Here is a 25507-nt window from a genome sequence, read left to right on the forward strand (position 1 = left end):
AAATAACCCACATACAGTGTGAATATAACCATGATAAATGGCAACAGAGAGAGAGGGAGATGAGAGATGAATATGAACGTTTATGTGGCTTAGGACATCATTGGAATGAATCCAGTATCGTAGTTACGATGCAGGTTAAAAACAGAGCTCTTTCCTTGTGTCATATAGCTAGATGGTGTGTCTGGCAAAATTCTGAATCATGAAGTAAGACTCAGGAATCGTCATTTCCATGGAGATGAGAGGCAGCCAGTAATTCCCAGGCACATTACGAGTGTTTCCATGCCCACTCTCAGCAAATAACACACACACCTCGACACACACTCACCCCGACACACACAGAGGAAAGCCCCTCTAGAGGTAGCCAGTGCTGTGAGCCAGGGACTTCCCCCAAAACTTTTGAGTACATATGGTTGTGTGTTTGTAGGTGTGCGCTGTGTGTGTGTTCGTGTCACATGTGCGTGTGTGTGACATAGTGGAATGTAGTGAGAGAGACCCCAGCAGGGAGGGAAGTGTGTTGGAGTCATCAGGGTTAGCAGTAATCAGGCCTCTCCAGCTGCTTCCTGTGTGGGGAGACCCAGGTGCTCAGGCCCTTTCTCCCCCCAGAGACACAGCTTGCGCCAGAGTCCCAAATGGTACCCTATTACCTATAGCGTGCACTACTTTTAGCCAAAGCCCAATGGTGTCTGGCCAAAAGTAGTGCACTATATAGGGAATTGGGTGCCATTTGGGACGCAGACAGAGCCAGTGCAGGCCCCCAGCACAGAATGGCAGGAACTTGGAATGGGAGAGGAGTTAACCTCTGTGCCTCCACACACACAAATACAGGCACACAAGCACACATAGACATATACAGAAGCAAACACACGTGACACACACACTAACTCACACATTTGTTTTACTATCCTTGTGGGGACCAAACAGTTAATTCTCATTCAAAATCTTATTTTCCCTAACCCTAAACCTTTCATCTAACCTTAATCCTAACCTTAATCCCAAACTCCTAACCTTACCCCTAACTCCTGACCCTCAACCTAACCCCATTACCCTAACAATAACCTGAATTAAACTAAAATAGCATTTTCCTTGTGGGCATCGGCGAAATGTCCCCACTTGTCCAAATGTTCCTTGTTTTACTATCCTTGTGAGGACCTCTGGGTCCCACAAGGACAGTAAAACCCCGCAAAAAACACACATGCACACACACACATATCGGTAGAAGCTGCTGAGGCGAGGACGGCTCATAATAATGGCTGGAATGGAGAAAATGGAACGGCACCAAACACAAGGAAACCATGTGTTTGATGTATTTGATTCCATTCCACCTATTCCCCTCTAGCCTTTATCACAAGCCCGTCCTCCCCAATTAAGGTGTGTCAGTCTCTATGGGGGTGCCACAAGGTTCAATTCTTGTCCCGACTCTTTTCTCTGTATATATCATTTACATGTCATTTAGCAGACGCTCTTATCCAGAGCGAGCGACTTACAAATTGGTGCATTCACCTTATATCAATGATGTCGCTCTTGCTGCTGGTGATTCTCTGATCCACCTCTACGCAGACGACACCATTCTGTATACATCTGGCCCTTCTTTGGACACTGTGTTTACAAACCTCTAAACGAGTTTCAATGCCATACAACACTCCTTCCGTGGCCTCCAACTGCTCTTAAATGCTAGTAAAACTAAATTCATGCTCTTCAACCGTTCGCTGCCCGCACCTGCCCGCCCGTCCAGCATCACTACTGTGGACTGTTCTGACTTAGAATATGTGGACAACTACAAATACCTAGGTGTCTGGTTAGACTGTAAACTCTCCTTCCAGACTCACATTAAGCATCTACAATCCAAACAAAGCCTCCTTCACTCATGCTGCCAAACATACCCTCGTAAAACTAACTATCCTACCGATCCTTGACTTCGATGTCATTTACAAAATAGCCTCTAACACTCTACTCAGCAAATTGGATGTAGTCTATCACAGTGCCATCCGTTTTGTCACCAAAGCCCCATATACTACCCACCACTGCGACCTGTATGCTCGTTGTTTGGCACTCGCTACATATTCGTCGCCAAACCCACTGGCTCCAGGTCATCTATAAATCTATGCTAGGTAAAGCTCCGCCTTATCTCAGCTCACTGGTCACGATAACAACACCCACCCGTAGCACGCGCTCCAGCAGGTATATTTCACTGGTCATCCCTAAAGCCAACACCTCCTTTGGCCGCCTTTCCTTCCAGTTCTCTGCTGCCAATGACTGGAACGAATTGCAAAAATCACTGATGCTGGAGACTTAAATCTCCCTCACTAACTTTAAGTATCAGCTGTTAGAGCAGCTTATCACTGCACCTGTACACAGCCCATCTGTAAATAGCCCACCCAACTACCTCATCCCCATATTGTTATTTTTTGTTGTTGTTGCTCTTTTGCACTTGCACATCAACATCTATCACTCCAGTGTTAATGCTAAATTGTAATTATTACTATGGCCTATTTATTGCCTTACCTCCCTAATCTTACTACATTTGCACACACTGTACATAGATTTTTCTATTGTGTTATTAACTGTACGTTTGTTTATCCCATGTGTAACTCTGTGTTGTTGTTTTTGTCGCACTGCTTTGCTTTATCTTGGCCATGTCGCAGTTGTAAATGAGAACTTGTTCTCAACTGGTCTACCTGGTTAAATAAAGGTAACATAAAAAAAATTGTCGAAAGGTGCCACCTGTGACACATGCACATACAAACACACTACGCACACAAGCAGTCTCCTTAATAGCCCCCCCAAACTAAGGGCCATGACCTCACTACCTCGACTATTCTCTGGCCACAATCGTTCAGCTGATGGATGACAGGGGGAACTGACCCCGGTTCTGTAACCATTGGTTATCTAAGGTAAAGTCAGTCTCTTAACAGCAATACACTGAGTAACGATTACACTAAGAACCCCCAGGGGAAAATATTGGGCAAAGTCCAATTTGACACAGTCACTCTTCATGAGATTAGCTTTCCTCTGTTTGCAGAGACTTTCATAGTGCATGTCTGAGTCTAATCAATATTGGAGGAGCTCCAGTGTAAAGCTCTAGGATTTTAGACTAGAGCCCAGGGCAGAACAGGGCAGGTTGCCCTTACGGTGGCTCGGAGTGGATCAGATGAGACTCTACCTGGCAAACCTAGCGATGCAGTGAAATCAGTCTGCTGTGTTCGTGTGTGTGTGCTACCTGGCAAATCCAATGACATCATCATGATTTAGTAATGCAGTCGGAGGGGAAATTTAGTGACTCCGTTCTCACTCAGCGCAGATGCTTAGAGGGAAGTGTGGGGGAGATTTTGAGGTGTGTGTGTGTGTGTGTGTGTGTGTGTGTATGTGAACCATCCAACATTCTATAGAAGTAATATCTTAATTAGGCTAAATATGCTACCTTTTCTCCACATGGTAAAACACCGAACTGCTGATAGGCTATTGTTCAGAAATACACTTTTGTAACCAACTCCTTAAATGTCCTTTCAGCCTTTCTCCTGTACTGTGATGGAAAACTGTGTATGGTCATTTTAGGTTTTATCAACAGTAAATGGGAAAATTGCTGTATTTCTAATGGTACTGTAATTCCACCCAACAGAATACAGTAGTACTCAACCATATCTTTGGAGCACCAAAAACCTTCGCCAGCTAGTCTTAAATCTTAAATGGTTGAGCATTTTGCCATATCTGTCACGCTGGCATAAAGGGTCGGGAGACAGGCGCAGGAATGCGTAATTGGTTTTTTTATTACACCCAAATTACGGCGTGCCATGTAAAGGCACGGGGACAAACACGTATACAAAACACAGGGTTGAAACCCAAACAAAAGAGCGAGGAGTACCTCAAATAAATAACACAAGCGCACAATGATTATCACACGGGACGAGACCCGTAATCATCTGCACAATATACGTGGCACGAAAGCCAAAACACACAGCACAGGTTCTCACACGAACCAACGGACATTCTAACAATAATCGACAGGACAATGGTAAACCAAGGACACACTTATACAATTACTAATCACCGGGAATAAGGGCCAGGTGTGCGTAATGAAAGTTCCCGGAGTAATCCGTGACAATGTCCTTTTTGTCTGTTTTGCCTTGTAGTCACTGCCAGTTTGGTAGACCTCTAGAAGTCAAGTGATGTAAAACACCAAACATTCATTAATATGCTGTAATGTTTGGAAACACTTTACCTAGCAGCCAACCAGCTTGCATCAATCCCTTGTAATTACAGTAAAATACTGTGAAATACAAACCCCTCCTCTCAAAGAATTTAATTAATCCATTCATTCACACCGATTACAGTAGCCTTTACTTTTTTACAGTATAATTCCTTTGATACCGTATTTATATTACAGTAGGTGTACTGTAATATGAAATACAGTATTATACTTGCGACTGAGCTGCCTGTAAGCTACTGTCAAATTCATGGTAACCCCTTTACAGTGTGGAGTGTTAGCTTAATAATGTGGTTCTCCATCCAGACAACACTTTAGGATGTGACATTTACCTGCCAGAGAGAGTTACTGTACTGCTGTACTGGAGACAAGGTAACACGTCATCACAATCACACAGAGTCCATCAGAGAGCGAGAGAGAGAATTTGTGCGTGTGTTTGTGTGCATTTGTGCGTGCGTGCGCGCATGTTTGTACTGTGTACCTTCAGCAGTACCTAACACACTCTTCCACCTTTTGGACCAATCACCAAGGAAGGGCTGCTAACAAGACACACAAACAGTGTCAGCAGCATCCTCAGTGAGTACACTACAATACCATGATAATCCCCATCACCACCACCTTCATCACACATGTGTCTGTGTGTTATGTCTTTATGCGCAGAGTTTTCCGTGGTTCTAAACCAGTATGACAGTGCTAGCAGAGCAGACCCACAACCTTATACTGTGATTTGACAAAGTAGAGCAGTCAGTTCCTGAGAGTTATCTGCCAGTCAGTCAGCTTCATTCAGAGAGGCTATTTATCTAGGAGAGAGGGCAGGGCAGTGTAACCTGGCAGACTGGAGACACACACACACACACCATGCTATCTGTCCAGTGAGGTGTGATTGGAAGCAGCCAAGCGTGACAACAGCCATTTAAAATACCCACCGGCTCCCTGACCAGATAACTGTAGCAATACAGCCATAATCACACAGGCACAACCTAGTACACACACACACACACACACACACACACACACACGCAAAAACCCTTGAGTAAATATGTGGGAATATCTAGCAAAATGTCTGAATTGTCTTCTCTGAGCCCATAGAGAAGAAGACAGATGATCTAATAAGTAGAATGCACAATGAGGATGTGATGTATAGCTACAGAGAAGAGGGTAGAGTCCTCACCTCCTCAAAACCATTGGAGGAGAATGTAAGAGGGGGAGACACCTCTGGCTTTCTTATCCAATGGGCTTTGAGAAGGAGGAAAGGAGAGAGGACGGGAGGAGTATGCAATTGAGATTACTCCCTCTGTCTCCACCCCCTTTACTCTCAGTTCTCCATTTAGCTTCTTCGAATAGCTTCCGGATCACTCAAGAGATCATCTGTTAGATAGCAGACAGACACTGGTGTGTGTGTGTGTGTGTTACATTATGCATGGTGGCACATGGTCTTTAAATACTTCAGTGATCAAATCAAGAAGTCACTACGCCTGCCCGCTTACAGCTCTCACGTTAAAGAGGAGGGGGTATCTGGTTACCAAGTGATATCTGTCTGCTGTGTGTTTGTTTGTGTGTGTGTGTATTAGGGCTGAGAATTGCCAGGGACCTCACGATATGAAATGATCACAATACTTTGTTCTGCGATTCTCACGATTATGTGTTGCGTTTCGATACTGTGATTTTAATGCGATAGAGCTTTTCAAACATATTGCTCACCATATGTCTGCTGCAGAGGGACAAGAGAGAGCCATGAGTAAACACATTATGATCAATCATGGAAATAAAAGTGCTGAAAACAAATTGGTTCCCTATTTAAAAAGATGCAGAACAAGCTGTGAAGGAAAAATACTGTATTTTTGGTGCAGGTACAGCCAACTAGTGCCAAAATAATATTGCGATATTGTCAAAAACGAAATCGTCAGAAATAATATCCTGATATGTAACTATTGATTTTTTCCCATCACTAGTGTGTGTGTGTGTGTGTGTGTGTGTGTGTGTGTGTGTGTGTGTTAGTGTGTGTTGCACTCCAAGGTGCCTGGTGCATGTAACATGATCGACCGCCCGCCTGCCAAAGTCCCTCACACACACTCACACACACACACACACACACACACACACACACACACACACACACACACACACACACACACACACACACACACACACAGGGCGTGGCCCCTCTTCCTCTCCAAACAACCTGCAGATAGATGATCAGAGCTGATATACTGAAGATAACAAGTACAGGACTAATCTACTGTGACAACAACAGGCCAAACACAACCAGCCTCATAATCTCATGTGACACTGTTGTTGATATACGCTCTCTCCTGGATTATAGGGATTTATAATCTATGATTAATGAATGAATCTGCATCATGCTCTTTGTTCTATTGTTTATACAGTGTGTTTAACACTGATGTAGCCTTCCTGTGTTTATACACCGGGCTCAGAGAAATACTGATGTAGCCTAAATCAATTCTGCGGTATTATGTAAACATGTTTGTGAGGTGGTTAGAGAGGGAGTGATCAGGCCACAACTGTATGTGTCTAGCTCTGGGTCATATTCGTTAGTACACAGTACTAAACTATTTGCAACGGAAAATGAAAACAAGTTCATGTAGTCCCTCCTTGCGTTTGGTGCCGAGTGAATACAGCCAAGGTTTTCCATGAGTTTCCTCCTGGAGCCTTATTTGACTGGAATATTAGAGGATGATTTAGCGTGCGTCCCAAATGAACTGATCGAATAAGAAATGTCCGTATGCGTAGCCTATGGGCCCTGGTCAGAAGTAGTGCGCTATATAAGGAATAGGGTGCCATTTGGGTGGGTCACAAAAATGGCCTTCCTCCTCCCTGTGGCCGTGGCATGTCTGTGTTTGGTAAGAGCCTCCCCCTGGGCTGGTGCAGGGCTGAGGGGAGGGACTGGAGCAGAAATAGCACAGGTGTGTGTGTGTGTGTGTGTGTGTGTGTGTGTGTGTGTGTGTGTGTGTGTGTGTGTGTGTGTGTGTGTGTGTGTGTGTGTGTGTGTGTGTGTGTGTGTGTGTGTCACAGCTAAGCCTGCTCTGCCAAGAATAAGAGATTAGGAGAAACTGTGCTGACCCCCTTTCCTTCCTTCTTTGAAACTGACCCAGAGGACGTGAAGTACGTTACACAACTTATCACAGGAATTACACATATCCCACACACACACACATATCACACATACAGCCTATATACACTACTATAAGACGTATACACATAGCCTACACTGTAGAAAATACAGACGTATATAATGTAAGCAAATAGTGTAAAGCACTCATAAACACACACACACACGGAACAAGTCACACACACACTAAGGTGGGAGGAGAAGGAAAGTGGTCTGTGCTGTGTGTAGTTCATGTCACCTACGATGCTTCTTCACAGAGCACAGCAGAAGAGCCAGAGGGCTTACGGTTCTGCTGCATCCATTCAGTCACTCTGTCTCTCTCAGAAACCACTCAGCTAGCACACAAATGCCAGAAAAGAGAGTGGAGAATAATGAAAATCTATGTGATAGAGTTTCAAGCCAGGGGCAACACAGGTCCAACTCCAACCTGTGAGAGGAACTGATTCAATGTACCTAAGGACCCCAGCTGTCACAGTGTGTGAGTGTGTATGTTTGCAAGTGTGTGTGTGTATGTGTGTCTGTCTGTGCAAGTCTTTATACTGAGAGTGCTTTGAAACATGGCAACCTGTATGTTCTTCATATTTCCTACATGATTCCACTGTTGACCTTTTTCTTGCTGTTTGCTTCGGCAGTTTATGTCAGAGCGGCCGGGGAACGTGGAAGGTTTGTCTAACAGCGGATTCTGCTGTGACGTGGCTACAGAGGACCCCTACGTTGTTGATCGGCCTCCCTGTTGTATGTTAACAGCTCAATCGAACAGACAGGCTGTGTCCGTGTGAATGCAGGAATGTACTTGTCTCTTCTGCATTCCAAATGGCACGCTCTTTCCTATGTAGTGTACTACTTCCAGAAAGACACACACACACACACAATACCAGGAGAAGCTGCTGCTCAGTAAATAACTAGCAGTGTGGGTGTATGTAGTAGCTTTTGTATTGTTTTGTCTGTTGCTAAACCTGCTCTTTGCTGCCCCCTATCTGTACTGATTTATATGACCACTCAGTAAAGGCGGTATTAGCACCATCTGGATACGTCTCAAATGGCACCCCATTCCCTACATAGTGCGCTAATTTTGACCAGAGCCCTATGGGGCCCTATGGGCCCTGGTCAAAAGGAGGGCACTATAATAGGGAATGGGGCACCATGGGGTCACAGCATATGCCTCCTCCTCCACTTTAGTCCAGTCATATTTCCTTCTGGGCTGATGCGGTGTTTTCTGCCGGGCAGGCAGACGATCATGCCATCATCACCAGACAAGAGCAGGTCGGGGTCGATGACAATCTGTATCGATGTGGAGGGTGGGTATGCTGGTGACCGTGTGTGTGTGTGTGTGTGTGTGTGTGTGTGTGTGTGTGTGTGTATGTGTAGAGTTACTGTACATGCACCTAACCACAGAGTAATGAAGAAGCACTGTGACTGCAGCACCTGTCACCTGTGAACAAACAACCACTTCTTAGCCCTCATTAAACAACCTCCTCATCGCTCCCAACACACACACACACACACACACACACACACACACACTCCCTCCTGCATTTTCAAATGGGTCTCGTTCCTCACTCCAGCACCATGCAAACATCTTTCCTCCCTCCCGCCTCCCTCCTACCCGTAGCCTTCTTCACCCGCCTCCCTGTGCATCCGTACAGGAGCAGTTCATTCAAGCAGTATGGGCGGCAATTTTTCACACAGTCCCCCATTAAAACAAAGTGCCTACAGATAAAATCAGTGACTGCAGCCATGTGAAATACATTTGCTCTCTCCAGGGTGATAAGCAAGTGATTATTTTTCCTCCTGGCTGCAGTTTGTCCTTTTCAGATGAACTCTCCAGGAGAAATAGCTCTGGGATGATGTGTTGGGCAGCCGGGCGGGAACAATAATGTCTGGTTCCAACCTGAAATGAGTGATGAGAAGTGCCATACTGATACATCGTCAGCCACAGATTGGAAAGTACATCTGAAAAGCCAGATTTAACATATAGCCTAGGCTAGAATCGTTGTGAAATGAACCGAAAATGACGGCCGATGTTCTGTGGTCAGAGGCGATAGTACGGCGTTCTGCTGTTTTTAACCATTCATCTGCTTTGTTCTTAAGAGAGGCAGTAGTAAGACAGACAGATGGCAGCCCCGGAGCGTCTAAGTCTTACCTGCGTGTTATCACCATGCTACACTCACAGTGTTTAGATAACAGCCAGTCGTCACAGCTTGCCGCTAAATCAATTTCCCATCTCCTCCTATGGCTGTGTGTAATTAGACCTGCATACACACCTGGCTGAAACAAGGCATGCACAGGGTGAGTATGACTGTGTGCAGCTGGTGGGATGGTGTGGGGTAGGGAGGGGTGGGCTGGGTTGGACATAGACAATCACGGGTGCAGCCGCAGCTAGGGGGCTAGTGGGGGGAATGTAGCAACACAGAGAGACTCTAATTCTATTTGCTCATACTAGAGGCTCCTATGACAGAGGCACAGCCTGCTACTGATGATGTGAGGCAGGGTGTGGCATCATTCTCTTGTCTTTGTGTGGAAGCTGGCAGAGCAGGGCCATGATGATATGATAGCAGAGGAGAGAAGCTTGAGTAGTGGGCCAGTGGTCAAGATGGAGAGCAATGCCTCAGCCAGTGATGTATTTCAGTAAGGTACTGCTGGTGAAATTGAGGTGATTTAAAAAAATAAAAATATGTTTACCTTTATTTAACTAGGCAAGTCAGTTAAGAACAAATTCTTATTTACAATGGCCGACTGCGGCCAAAACCTAACCCGGACGACGCTGGGCCAATTGTGCGCCGCCCTATGGGACTCCCAATCACGGCCGGTTGTGATACAGCCTGGAATCGAACCAGTGTCTGTAGTGACGCCTCTAGCACTGAGATGCAGTGCCTTAGACCACTGCGCCACTCGGGAGACTTCATTATCAATGCAATAGCAACTGTGAAAAACTATACACCATATTGTCACAACCCATAGACGTGTGCACAACTATGGGGCAAAACAGATGGGTTTGGTTTAGATTATGTGTCAAACTCATTCCACGGAGGTCCAAGAGTCTGAGGGTTTTTGCTCCTCCCTTGTACTTGATTGATGAATTAAGGTCACTAATTAGTAAATCTCTTCCCTCACCTAGTTGTCTAGGTCTTAATTGAATGGATGAAACAAAAACCTGTAGACACTAGGCCCTCCATGGAATGAGTTTGACACCCCTGGCTTAGATTGCTGACAACATGTAAACCATTGAGGTCACCAGACCTGGGCTTTCAGGGCTTTAACCCCAAATAATTTTGTCTCTGTCCCGAGGCTTTTTCCCTGCTGGGATGGTTTAAAACAAGCTAGGCTACACTGCAATACACACTGCAATTAATACTCCCAAACATGAGCCCTACCCTGCCCTGCCACTTTAGAAGGCAGAGTCAAAGTGGTTTTCCAAAGTATTTTCTTATTTGTCCAAAGAAATTATAATCCGGCGTGCTGGTGACTGTTCATTCTCTGAGGGAGAGAGCGCAAAGATGAGAAGGAGAACCGGAGGTAAACTTTGTTAGGTTGCTGTTACTGTAGCACATTCTGTTAGCCCATGATGATGTTATTCAGAGTTATTGACCTCGTAAGCCAGATTCGAGTAATTTACATTAAACATGTTGACTCAAAAGCTTCACTGAGGGACTACCCAGTCTAGCTAGCAGTGCTGCTTCATTAGCAACCTAGCACATTTTATGCGCAGGGTTTTGACAGGAAAGGGGAATACTTAGTCAGTTGTACAACTGAATGCCTTCAACTGAAATGTGTCTTCCGCATTTAACCCAACCCCTCTGAATCAGAGAGCTGCGGTGCAGAACCACAGATTTTTACTTTGTCAGTACAGTTATTGATTAGCTATCTGAACACTGAATACAACTGCTGGAGCTCTGTATCAGCACCCGACAAAGTATCACTAACTACCGTAAATTCCAGACTATAAGCCGCAACTTTTTTCCCACGCTTTGAAAATCGCGGCTTAAACAATGACGCGGCTAATATATGGATTTTTCCCGCTTTCAATTTTTTTTCTTCCAAAAAAACACATTCTGTGACGTGCTCAGTTTTTTTGCGGCATGAAGCTTTCATTAGACCAATGAAATTGCCGAACGGGTTAAGGTCAAACAACTTTTTTGTTTACTGTTTAGATTAAATCGAGCGCGCTCAAACTTCCCATCATTCTGATTACGGTAGTCATTTTGTCACCCTCATCATGGCAAAGACACGGAGAAATGCATATGATGCAGCTTTCAAGTTGAAGGCGATTGATCTGGCTGTTGGAAAAGGAAATAGAGCTGCTGCACGGGAGCTTGGTCTTAATGAGTCGATTATAAGACGTTGGAAACAGCAGCGTGAGGAATTGACTCAGTGCAAAAAGACAACTAAAGCTTACTGCAAATTTTTTTTTTTTTACAAGCCGTGTTTCGTTAAAGCCTATTTATTTTTGTTACAAGCCGTGTTTCGTTAAAGCCTATTTATTTTTGTTACAAGCCGTGTTTCGTTAAAGCCTGTGTAAAGTTCATTTGTTTCAATGTACCGGTAGGCACCTGCGGCTTATAGACATGTGCGGCTTATTTATGTTCAAAATAATATATTTTTTTAAATTCAGTGGGTGTGGCTTATATTCAGGTGTGCTTAATAGTCCGGAAATTACGGTAACCAATTACTGTCTAATCAAGTACTGTCCAAATATGCTAAAATTACTAATAAAGATAGCTTAAGGCTAACATGGCTAAAGTCAGCTGAATTAGCTAGCTAACATTAAGGTTATCTGTTGAAAAAACAAAGCTGGCCATACAGAATTTAAGATGTAGCTCAGCAAACACAGAGGCGGTTGTTGTATTTGCAGGAGTAAGTGAATAGATTGTGTGTGTGTGTGTGTGTGTGTGTATGTGTGTTTACAATACAATTATTTAGCATCTAGCTACATAGATGGGTTGGCTGACAACGTCATGAAAACGATGTGTGCGCTTCCACGGGGCATAAATATTTAAGCTGTTCTTGCCAAAATATTGTCTTGGTGTTTTACCAAATAGGGCTATCTGCTATATACCACCCCTACCTTGTCACAACACAACTTATTGGCTCAAACGCATTAAGAAGGATAGATATTCCACAAATTAACTTTTAACAAGGCACACCTGTTAATGGTATGTACATGTGTGTAACATAGTGAATGATTAGTTGGAGAAAGGATTGTATGCTGGTATGTACATGTGTGTAACATAGTGAATAATTAGTTGGAGAAAGGATTGTATGCTGGTATGTACATGTGTGTAACATAGTGAATAATTAGTTGGAGAAAGGATTGTATGCTGGTATGTACATGTGTGTAACATAGTGAATGATTAGTTGGAGAAAGGATTGTATGCTGGTATGTACATGTGTGTAACATAGTGAATAATTAGTTGTACATGTGTGTAAAAGTGTGAAGTGTTGTTACTACAGGGCTGTTGGAGGGGGTGTATTTATTTTTGTGTAATTAATTAGGTAGAAATATTGTCCTGTAGCTAATTGACCTTGGAATCTGTGATTTATTACCCCAAATATGATAAAATCATGATTTTCAAGCGTGTTTGTACATATTATCTGCAAAAGTTGTCACCCCCCCCCCACTCTACAGTTAAAGTTCAAGCCTACTGCTAACGTGAGTTTATGCAATTCAAACATAATCCAAAGGAAGTCAACCTAAAATCCCAATCCTGCTATATTACATGTAACTAGAAAAATGTTTTGTGCAAAACATTCATTAGTGGTGTAGGCTGCCACCATTTTGATTATTTTGAAACTGCACAGTGCGCGCAGCATGACAAGCTCACATTAGTTAGCAGTAACATCACCAACATCAACAAGAGGCTTCTTTCTATGGCCAATCAAATATTGGACATGGTTTATGAAAACATTGCAACAAAATTGTAAATACTTTTTCCCAAAAATGTTCCTCATGGAAATTAAGATATAGTTATGCACTTGTAATTTGTACTTGCTAATAGATTTAAAAAAAATATTGACACCATATTCCATGGGTTTACTGACCCCAATCCATTGAATTACTATTAAGAAGTTTTAATTATTAGGTGTCAGGAGAACACAGCGCATGGATGAAAGCAGTGAGATATGCAACATAGCGTTATGTTTTTGCAAAATGTTCACTGCTAGCGTGCGAGGCCAAGAGTGCGGGGCTCTTCATTTTGGTCACGCAGAGATAAAATCCCCCCTTCTGGAGTTAGCCCCAGGTCTTCAGGGCTGAGACCCCGATGTTCTGAATGTCTAGTGACGTCCCTGATGTAAACTATATTTTGTCTCCAAATGTTTATTGAAAACATAAATACATTTGCACAATGAGCACTTGTTGTCTCTCAAACACAATGTTACAGTTGTTGGTTAGCTAGCTAGCGAATTTGAGCCGCATTAGCGTTGACATGAAATCAGTCAAAACACCTCAAAACAAGACATGGTATCAAGACAAGATAAAATGAGCCACCTATGATTCCCCAAATTGTTGCTAGCGATCTGACCATTCAGAATCATAACAAAGCACGGCTTCTGGCCCCATCGATGCGCGCTCATCATTTTCGTGACGTTGTCAGCCAACCCTAGGAATAAGATGCCAGTTGGTGCCAGTTGGCACACACATCACCAACTCAGCATAGCAGCTCTTTACAGAAAAGACGAGACGCCACTTTGTGTGTGACGACCTGAAAGAGCAGGAATCATGAATTCAAAGTTAGAAAGCTATTTATACTTACCTGGGTCACCTTTCATCTTTTTTAAGACATAGCCTACCTATTAAATGTAGCTTGTTTTCTGACGACCTCTGTGAAACTGGGCAGAATACTATAAAATCTACCAATGACTGCTTAGTAACAATATGAGCCTTTTTTTGACCAGGACCCGTATGGTCAAAAGTAGTACACTATGTAGGGAATAGTGTGCATTTGGGATGCAGCATTAGCACACACATATTCTTAGCATACACTGCCTAGCTTAATTAAAGGTGCTGCTGCTCTGCATCAAATCGACACATTCTTCTCCTCTCTTATCTGTCAATGGGTCTCTCTCTCGCTCTCCCTCTCTATTTCTCTCTCTTTTATCTGTCAATGGGGCTGTGTAAACACTGGAACAGAGGTCTCAGGGTTCATCACTTGAGAAAATGACATTCAAGATAGCTAGCAGTGTTATTATGGATCATTTCAACTTTCAACATGTCGTAGAGAGCAAAGGTTAGAGGACAAAGGTTACTCTTTATTTGTTGTATTTGGAATGATTTTAGCATTTTCCATTACGTTTTCCAAACTTTTTATATCTGTTTTTCCCACTTAACAATTCCAACGCACCTATATGTAGGCCTAGTAATTCTCTTATCTTTCTACTAAGCAGTTATAATAGTATGTTAGATATCTGCAACAACAATGCAACAGTGACCCACTAAACTGTAAGCCCAGGCACTTCGACTACCAGATTATTTCCAGCTATCTCTCATTGACTTAGCGTCCTGTCCAGGGGGTGTACTTGTACATCAAGCTACCTTACTACAGAAACAGGAGATAGGCTCCTGCTCTATGGGCTGTTCTGGCTGAGACGAGGCTTACTTCTTTACTTACTTATTCATTGACCGTCCTCTTTCTCTTCTCTCTGTGTCTCCACAGTAACAAATTACAACAATGTTGTGGAGGGCCAGTCAGACTCTGATGATGAGGACAAGCTACACATAGTGGAGGAGGACCCTGATGGTGACAGCACGGTGCCAGAAGACGCCTCAGTAGTATTAACCCAGAACGGTACAGAGACGCACCAAGACACTTGGGATGGAGGTGAGACTCTAGGCTGGAACATAGAATACGATAACTTTGTGTGTGTGTGTGTGTGTGTGTGTGTGTGTGTGTGTGTGTGTGTGTGTGTGTGTGTGTGGTGTGTGTGTGTGTGTGTGTGTGTGTGTGTGTGTGTGTGTGTGTGTGTGTGTGTGTGTGTGTGCGTGTGTGTGTGGTTAGACTATACAGTACATACAGAACAATTACTTTTCAATTGTATTAATTTGTCCGACGCTCTAATCAAAAGCGATTTACAGTCAATGCATCAACTAAGTTTTAGTAGGGAAAAAATATTGCATATGACAGTCATTGCAAGTCATTGTCCTTCTTCGAAATAGCTGCTATCAGCAGAATCCGTGCCAGGAAGAAAAAAACAACTGTAGGTGTGAGTGAAAGAAACAGAACATACAACCACAGTGCTGTTTCGTTGTTTTGTTAACATCTTTTCATTGACTTTAGAAACACACCAACTTCAACTGGTAATGACACTGACACATCAGGCATATTCAAGAGGTAGGACAACTACATTTACATTATCCTGCTCGCCAAAGACTGGGCATTTGGCCTAAGCTTCAACTAAGACAGAACTTTTCCCCTGGACCTGGAATGTTCTTACATGGTTTCCGTGATGTTTGTTTCACGTGGTCTGTCTTAAGGCAGTGAATTTCAGTCTTCCTTCACACTATGGCTGATTCCCGAATGGCACCCTCTTCCCTATGTAGTGCACTACTTTCGACCTGAGCCTTATGTGCCCTAGTCAAAAGTTAGTGCACTGTAAAGAGAATAGTTGTGGTTAAGATGTCTTTTTAGGTGTGGTCTGTTTGAGGACGTGCTGTAGTATTGAATATTGCACACATGGACTGGACACCTACATGGCTGCTGGCAGTTTATGCACCATTTATGCTGTTGTCTGCGCGCACACACAAACCAATGCTGGGTTAAAACAACTCAATTTGGGTTAATATTAAACAGAACACACATTGGTTTATTTTGACTCAGCCAGTTGGGTCACAAACAACCCACTGTTTTCTTTAAGTTGAGTTGTTGATGTTGGCCTTTTGAGCTATGATCCATTTGGGTCAGATCAGAAGACTAGAGGCGTGGTTTAGTAGGGGTGTGGGTTTCAGATAGTTAGTTATTTTTGGCCACCTGTGAGCATATGTAATTCCAGTTAATCTGTTCTGTTGTGTTGTCAACACATGTTAAGGTTGAGCACTGATACTTTTGTAGCTTTAATAAGGCTAACACAAGAGTAGGAGTTCCTTAAATGCCTATATATATCCCTATGCTGGGATAGTTACCACTTTGTTATAATATAAAAATAATTATAAATTGTATATGAAAATATCTCATATGCAAAAATATTGAAGGAACATTGACATTTGCAGTGTACAAACTTAACACGATGAACATGAATGACATTGACTCTCACGGGTGGCCTACAATAACTATCTGAAAGCCACGCCCCAATAGGCCACAACTTTGGATTACCCAAACATGGGTTAATTTAACCATCAGTTGGGTTTTTATTCACTTTCATGCTGGGTTGGTCCAGCAGAGGGGTCTTTTTTTATGTAATCCATAGGTTATTTTCAGGAGAGAGTAAATGTCGTTCTTGTTCATCATGTTATGTTCACCCTGAAGATGGCACAGTGATGCCGAAACATTGGCGGTTTACCCAATAAATAACTGGGAGTTTATACATATGGAGTGTGCGACTCTCTTTGTTTTTATAGCTTACAGTTTATTCGCCATTAGTCAGTACCTCTACACTAAATAATTTTATCTGGGTGTGCGCCAGCTCATGCTTTTTATGTTTGTACACTGCAAAATTAAATTTCCCTTCAATATTTTTGCACATTACATATTTGTATATAAAATGAATGACATTATTATTTAAATACCATAACAAAGTGGTAACTATCCCAACATTGGTATACGCATAGGCATTTGAGGAACTCAAATTGTGTAAGACTCATTAAACTACAAAAGTGTCAGTGCTTAACCTTAACATGTGTTGACAATACAACAGATTAACCTTAATGACATTTACTCTCGCATATGGCCAAAAATAACTATCTGAAAGCCACAATCCTACCAAGCCGCACCTTCAGTCTTCTGATCTGACCCGGTAGATCATTGATCAATAACCCAACTAAGTGACCCAACTGGCTGGGTCAAAAATAACTCAACGTGTCCTGTCCACTATTTACCCAGCTTTTCTCTCTCTCTCTCTCTCTCTCTCTCTCTCTCTCTCTCTCTCTCTCTCTCTCTCTCTCTCTCTCTCTCTCTCTCTCTCTCTCTCTCTCTCTCTCTCTCTCTCTCTCTCTCTCTCTCTCTCTCTCTCTCTCTCTCTCTCTCTCTCTCTCTCTCTCTCTCTCTCTCTCTCTCCCTCGCTCCCTCTCTCGCTCCCTCTCTTCAGTTAGATTAGATATGTCACAGAACATTGGATTTTGATGGTATTCCGCGGACACTTGCTGCCATCTTATTTACACACTTTCATATTGAAAAATGCTTGTCTAGTCCCACGTGCTGCTCAAATCAGTACGGCATTACTCCACTTTCCCCAGATACTGCAAATCTTCCTCACATAGACCCACAGAGGACCATGTTATATTTGATAGGCTGCATCCTGTTGTAAAGTAGTGCACTATATTGGTCAGGGTTTCCCAAACTCGGTCCTGGGGTGCACGTTTTGTTTTTTTGCCCTAGCACTACACAGCTGACTCAAATGATCAACCCTTTTAGGTTTCAATGTAGAACCCTCTGTGGAAATGGTTCAAGATGGAACCCAAGAGGGTTCTACCTGGAATCATAAAGGGTTCTTCAAAGGGTTCTCCTATGGGGAAAGCCAAAGAACCCCTTTAGGTTCTAGATAGCACCTTTTTTATCTAAGAGCGTACTGTAATCCTGTGCCAACACTAGCCTTACTAACTCTGTCCATTTGGAAACAGTTGTGCACCCTGATCCCTCCACCTGCTCCAATACGTCTCACACAGTACGAGTGCCAAAAACATGCCTCACTCACCAAATCCCTCTTGCGCCAGGGTTGGTTCATCGTGAGAATATCTTGAGTGAGTAGGGATTTAGAAGCAGAGAACGCAACCAAAGCAGTGACTCTTTTTTCTCCTTCAATCTATTGGAATATGAGTCTTTCTGAAAATGGCTGAATAAAATGTATGTTAAGGGCGTATAAAGGCATTTCTTCTGTAAAAAAACACCTTTCTAGGAAATAATGAAGGTGGACATGATATCCTCTGTGAGTGTCCATTCTGTATGCTGTGGGAAAGAAGAGAAATGGGAAACTTGATGGGAGGTTACTCCATTACACTCTTGATTTCATATAGCCCCTGTTTGGCTGGCGCCACCCGGCTTCCTGTGTGGTACTGTGTTTTAGTGTGGGCTGGGAGCTGCCTGGGAGTACTGTACTCAGAGCCTGGGAGTAATCTCTTTCCCTCTCTCTCTTTCCCTGAACAGATTATCTCTACTCTCCTCAGGCAGGGCTGCTACCTTTGGGAGATCTGAGACAGACACGTGCACACACACTCACACTCACACATACTCATTCAATGGGAACACCATGTCATTTCAACATGGACATTTGGGTAATATTTGGTTGAGACTTTGATCAATGAGATTTCAACTTTTATTCACCCCCTTTCAACCATTTAAAAGCACAACAAAGTTCAAATGGGAATACAATGTCAGATATTTTGTATTTATACAGAAACTTAATGAGTTATCACTGTGCTTCATCTAATAGCACAACCAAATGTCCTGGATTGCACTAACCGAAAGGTTGCTGGTTTGACTACCCGAGCCGACAAGGTAAAACGTTTGCCCTTAAACAAGGCACTTAAACCTAATTTGCTCTTTGAGATTTAGTGCAGATTATTATAGCAGTAGTGAAGATCTCCACAGACCTGCAACCTTTACATGCTATCTTGAACATGCACACATTCTATGATTACATAAGAAGACATTTAGTAACAGTGCCCTCAGATTGTGGCCATAGATGTGTTACTCGTTTTAAGGTAAACAAATACGGTTACATTTGTGTGTAAGATTAACTTTAGGATATTACAAAATTAATATGAAATTGTGTTTGGTTGACAACGCAGACAAATATCAACATTCAAAGGAGATTATTATATATTGTTTTATTTTTTATTTCACCTTTATTTAACCAGGTAGGCCAGTTGAGAACAAGTTCTCATTTACAACTGCGACCTGGCCAAGATAAAACAAAGCATTGCGACAAAAACTACAACACAGAGTTACACATAAACAAAGCGCAACCAGGCATCCTCTACTGACGGGAAGAGGTCAATATGCTTCCAGGATACCCGGTCCAGGTCGATTAGAAGGCCTGCTTGCTGAAGTGTTTTAGGGAGCGTTTGACAATGATAAGGGGTGGTCTTTTGACCGCGGACCCATTACGGACGCAGCCAATGAGGCAGTGATCGCTGAGATCCTGGTTGAAGACGGCAGAGGTGTATTTAGAGGGCAAATTGGTTAGGATGATATCTGAGAAGGTGCCCATGGTTACGGATTTAGGGTTGTATCTGGTAGGTTCCTTGATAATTTGTGTGAGATTGATGTCATCTAACTTAGACTGTAGGACGGCCGGGGTGTTAAGCATATCCCAGTTTAGGTCAACTAACAGTACGTACTCTGAAGATAGATGGGGGGCAATCAATTCACATATGGTGTCCAGGGCACAGCTGGGGGCTGAGGGGGATCTGTAACAGGCGGCAACGGTGAGAGACTTGTTTCTGGAAAGATGGATTTTTTAAAGTAGAAGCTCGAATTGTTTGGGCACAGACCTGGATATTATGACAGAACTCTGCAGGCTATCTCTGCAGTAGATTGCAACTCCGCCCCCTTTGGCAGTTCTATCTTGTTGGAAAATGTTGTAGTTGGGTGTAATGATTTTCGTAGGAGAAGTATCGGAGTCAGGCGCAGGACACAGGGATGAGTGCAAACAAAACGTGTTTACTCAAAACAATAATCCAACTTCTCCCACAGCAATAAAACATGGTTGTTGGGAGAAACTCCTCCAACAATTACAAAACAGGAAACAATCACAGACAAGACAAACAGGAAAGCCAGAGGGTTAAATAATGAACATAATCAGGGAATATGAAACAGGTGTGTATAATTAAGACAAAACCAAACGAACAGGGAAACATAGATCAGTGGTAACTAGTAAGCCGGTGACGTCGATCGCCGAACGTCGCCCGAACAAGGAGAGGGGCCGACTTCGGCGGAAGTCGTGACATTGGGGATGGACATTTCAGGATTTTTGGTGGCCTTCCTAAGCCAGGATTCAGACACGGCTAGGACATCAGGGTTCTAAGGGAGGAGGCTTCTAATGTTAACATGCATGAAACCAATGCTTTTACGGTTACAGAAGTCAACACATGAGAGCAGCTGGGCAATGGGAGTGGTGCTAACCTCTACATCACCAGAGGAACAGAGGAGGAGGAGGAGTAGGATAAGGGTATGGCTAAAGGCTGTAAGAACTGGTCGTCTATTGCATTCAGAACAGAGAGTAAAAGGAGCAGATTTCTGTGTGTGGAAGAATATATTCAAGGCATTATGTACAGACATGGGTATGGTAGGATGTGAGTACAGTGGAGGTAAACCTAAGCATTGAGTGACGATGAGTGGTTTTGTCTCTAGAGGCACCAGTTAAGCCAGGTGAGGTCACTGCATGTGTGGGTGGTGGGACAAAAGGCATATTGGGCAGGGCTGGAGGCTCTACAGTGAAATAAGACAATAATCACTAACCAAAACAGCAATAGACAAGGCATATTGACATTAGGGAGAGGCATGTGTAGCCGAGCGATCATATGGTCCAATGAGTAGCAATAGGTGAGTCAGGGAGCCGATTCAGTAGTCGCTACTACGCTAGGCGAGCTGGAGACACAGCGATTCATATAGCTAGCGGGCCGGGGCTAGCAGATGGGCCTTCGGCGATGTCGCAACGGAAGAGCTTGTTGAAACCACCTCGGACAATAACATCGGCAGACCAGTCGTGATGGATTGGCGGGGCCCCGTGTCGGCAGTAAATGGTCCAGGCCAATTGGCAAAAGAGGTATTGTAGCCCAAGAGTCAGCTGGTGGACCTCTTCGGCAAGCCGGGAGATTTATTTATTTAACCTTTATTTAACTTGGTAAGTCAGTTAAGAACAAATTCTTATTTACAATGACGGCCTAGGAACAGTGGGTTAACTGCCTTTTTCAAGGGCAGAACGACAGATTTTTACCTTGTCAGCTTGGGGATTCAATCTAGCAACCTTTTGGTTACCGGCCCAATAGTCTAACCACTAGGCTGTCTACTAGATGGGCCTAGCTCGAGGCTAGCTCAAGGCTAACTGGTGCTTGCTTCGGGACAGAGACGTTAGCCAGGAGTAGCCACTCGGATTGCAGCTAGCTAGCTGCGATGATCCAGTGTAAAGGTTCAGAGCTAGCGGTAGGAATCCGGAGATGTGGTAGAGAAAAAGGCATCCGATATGCTCTGGGTTGCGCTGTGCGGACTGGCAGGTCTTGACCGAGCTGAGGCTGGCTGTTATCCGAGTTAACGGTGAAGACCGCTAGCAGTGGCTAACTGACTACTAGCTAGTAGCTAGTTAGCTGGCTAGCTTCTGATGGGGGTTCCGGTTCTAAAGTATAAATATAGCAGATCCGTACCACATTGGGTAAGGCAGGTTGCAGGAGAGTATATTCAGTCCGTAGATGGAAAGTGAGATTAAAATATGTACGAAAGAAAACGATATATGAAACGATATTTACACGGGACAAGACAAAACACACGTCCGACTGCTACGCCATCTTGGAATGCTTGAGATGTACTGTATCTAATGCTTGGACAGTGGCGGTTGCTGATTGGCTGAATACCGGGGGTGCAAGGTGGTTGGAGTTGTCAACAAAGCAGCATGACAGAAATATGATGGCAAGTTTTTGAGCTACCGGTAGTTTATTTGAGAAGATATATAAAGCGATCTGTGCATTTGAACAACAGCATAAATACACCTATTTCACTTTTGCATGTCAAAAACCGAATGACCACTGCTGCACATGCTGCCACTGTTTTGAACAGATTAGATTATACTATTTAGAACGAGTAGTAACTCATCTATTTAATTATTAAGACATTTCTCAGTAGTAATTCTCATGATAGCACATTAGTAGTACTCAGTGACAAATCTCCTTCCAGACTCACATTAAGCATCTCCAATCCAAAATGAAATCTAGAATCGTCTTCCTATTTCGCAAACAAAGCCTCCTTCACTCATGCTGCCAAACATACCCTCGTAAAACTGACTATCCTGCCGATCCTTGACTTGGGCGATGTCATTTACAAAATAGCCTCCAACACTCTACTCAGCAAACTGGATGTACTCTATCTCAGTGCCATCCGTTTTGTCACCAAAACCCCATATACTACCCACCACTGCGACCTGTATGCTCTCGTTGTCTGGCCCTCGCTACATATTCGTCACCAAACCCACTGGCTCCAGGTCATCTATAAGTCTTTGCTAGGTAAAGCCCCGCCTTATCTCAGCTCACTGGTCACCATAGCAACACCCACCCATAGCACGCGCTCCAGCAGGTATATTTCACTGGTCATCCCCAAAGCCAACACCCCCTTTGGCCGCCTTTCCTTCCAGTTCTCTGCTGCCAATGACTGGAATGAATTGCAAAAATCACTGAAGCTGGAGACTTATAAATCCCTCACTAACTTTAAGCATCAGCTGTCAGAGCAGCTTTCTGATCACTGCACTTGTACACAGCCCATCTGTAAATAGCCCACCCAACTACCTCATCCCCATGTTGTTCTTTTTTTGCTCTTTTGCACCCCAGTATCTTTACTTGCACATAATCTGCATATGTATCACTCCGGTGTTAATGCCACTATGGCCTATTTATTGCCTTACCTCCCTAATCTTACTACATTTGCACACACTGTATAAAGATTTTTCTATTGTGTTATTGACTGTACGTCTGTTTATCCCATGTGTAACTCTATGTTGTTGTTTTTGTCAAACTGCTTTGCTTTATCTTGGCCAGGTCGCAGTTGTAAATAAAGGTGAAATAAATAAAAATAAATAAAAAATATCAAAGCTAAGGTGGGCTTGGTTAAAACCCTGGATGGGAGACCAAATGGATAGCTGTACATAGAGCAACTCTCCAGTAGGTGGGCTTGGTTAAAACCCTGGATGGGAGACCAAATGGATAGCTGTACATAGAGCAACTCTCCAGTAGGTGGGCTTGGTTAAAACCCTGGATGGGAGACCAAATGGATAGCTGTACATAGAGCAACTCTCCAGTAGGCGGTGCTGCGCAACTTATTTTTTATAATGGATATAACGTTGAAGATCTGATGTTGTTTCAAAGGTACAAATTCAACATAATTTATACAAGCTTTGTCTATGTTGATAAGTGGTTACTATAGCGTGCAACAGAACAGTGTACTGTCTACACTCGGTTTGTTGTTTTTATGAAATCGTTATTAATCATAGCTAAAGTTTGTATTGCTACTGATTCCACAACGCAGACAGCCTTAACAGCTGGGACTGCAAGTTTGTGTCCCGGATTCCTGTTAAGTAGCAGTTAGCTGCTAGCCATCATGAAAATAGATCAGGCTAACGCTAGCAGTGCTAACCCACAAGTGTTTTTATCCACAGCTGGGCACAAATGCTTCAGGTGTGATATGATTTCCACACAATCGCAAGATAAAGATAAGGTGGAACTGGAAAATGGACAGGGATTTGTCGGCCCTAAATCCACCACCATCAAGCATTTTAGGAAGAGATCCTCTGGCTGTTAGCAGGCTGCGAGAAAAGGAAAACCTGCTTAACACGACGAACACGAATGACATGTACACTGACCTTGCTGTAAACCAGGCAAACCGAATCTCACATTTAAATGCAAAGCTGTCGATGATTTGGGCGCCGTTGATCTGTCCCAATCTAATGGACAGATGTTAAACTCAACTGCACGGCCCATGGGAGACCGGGCCACCCATCTATCTGAGAAGATCCGATCCAGCTATCAAGCAGCTTTGCCCCTCTTGAGACGGACCTACCAGCCCCGGGAGTCAGCATGAATCCTGGGTGTATTCCAACAGCCAGCGGACGCCTGGTGGCACCCTCCCCCACAGTTCAGCAGGTCATTTCCCCATCGGATTCCATCACTACCACCTGTCACGCCTGCTCCCGCTCTCCCTCCCTGGCGTGCGAAGGTGCCAGGCTCCCCAGCATTACGCACTCCTGCCACCATCAGTATGCACACCAGCCTTTCCCTGTCACGCGCATCAGCGTATTATTGGACTCAATCACCTGTTTATTACCTCCCCTATATTTGTCAGTTCCTCATCTCTGTTCCCCGCTGCTGCATTAAATGTCCGTATGTCTTTGTATACCCGTGGGCTCCAGTTATCCCTGACAGAATAAGCAAACAGAGTACTTGGAAACCATATCAACTCCTTCAGAAATGGCACTATGTGTCACGTCCTGACCAGTAAAGGGGTCATTTGTCATTGTAGTATGGTCAGGGCGTGGCAGGGGGTGTTTGTTTTGTGTGTTTTGGGGGTTTTGGTTCTAGTTTTCAATTTCTATGTTTCTTTTTCCATGTTTGGCCGAGTATGGTTTCCAATCAGAGGCAGGTGTTTTTCATTGTCTCTGATTGGAAGCCATACTTAGGCAGCCTGTTTTTTCCTTTGGGTTTGTGGGTGGTGGTTTTCCGTATTAGTCTTTGTACCTTAAGGAACTGTTGGTCGTTGTTTGTTTATTTTGTTTAAGTGTTCTCTAAAAATAAAAGTTAAGATGAGCACTAAACCAGCTGCGCTTTGGTCCCCTTTCATCGACGCTTGTGACAGAACCACCCACCAAAAGAAGACCAAGCAGCGGGGTAAGGAGCTTGAGTCATGGACATGGGAGGAGATCCTCGATGGAAAGGGTCCATGGAGCCAGGCTGGGGAGTACCAGCGCCCAAAGGAGGAGCTGGAGGAGGCGAAGAGGGAACGACGGAGGTACGAGGCGTTGTATCCTCCTATTCAGGAGGTGAAGAGGCAGGGGGGGCATAAGGGGAGTTTTGCTAGGTCAGGGGGGAACCCAGACTTAACTTCCCGGGCTCTTCGGAGGGAGCCGTGGAGCAAACCAGAGCCGAGAAAGGAGTCGAGCGCCGAGCTTGACGCGAGATTCCGGAAGGAGGTACTGGCGGAGAGGACACGACTGAGCAGGCGTGCAGAGGGGCGAGCGATGCATTACGGGGTGATGCGCACTATCTCGCCCATCCGCACGCACAGTCTGGTGCGGTCGGTACGGGCTCCGCAGCGTTGCCGTGCTAGAGTTGG

At 43.9% G+C, this 25507-nt stretch overlaps 1 protein-coding gene and 1 long non-coding RNA gene across 4 annotated transcripts in view; both read left to right on the forward strand.

The window, feature by feature from the left end:
• LOC115169322 (zinc finger E-box-binding homeobox 1) overlaps positions 1 to 25507 on the forward strand; it is a 98543-nt gene that overhangs the window by 39237 nt on the left and 33799 nt on the right. For 2 of the 3 annotated variants that reach the window (XM_029724824.1, XM_029724825.1), the window contains exons 2-3: positions 14984 to 15148; positions 15605 to 15658. In XM_029724824.1, coding sequence (XP_029580684.1) covers positions 14984 to 15148; positions 15605 to 15658 — 219 coding nt within the window. The remainder of the gene's footprint in view (positions 1 to 14983; positions 15149 to 15604; positions 15659 to 25507) is intronic. The other variant, XM_029724826.1, reaches the window with a different exon arrangement.
• LOC115169323 (uncharacterized) lies at positions 23244 to 23880 on the forward strand. Its single transcript, XR_003870844.1, has 2 exons — positions 23244 to 23279; positions 23348 to 23880. It is a non-coding gene; the product is annotated as an uncharacterized LOC115169323 (long non-coding RNA).

This window comes from Salmo trutta, chromosome 31, assembly GCF_901001165.1.
Source record: "Salmo trutta chromosome 31, fSalTru1.1, whole genome shotgun sequence".
Taxonomy (NCBI): Eukaryota; Metazoa; Chordata; class Actinopteri; order Salmoniformes; family Salmonidae; genus Salmo; species Salmo trutta.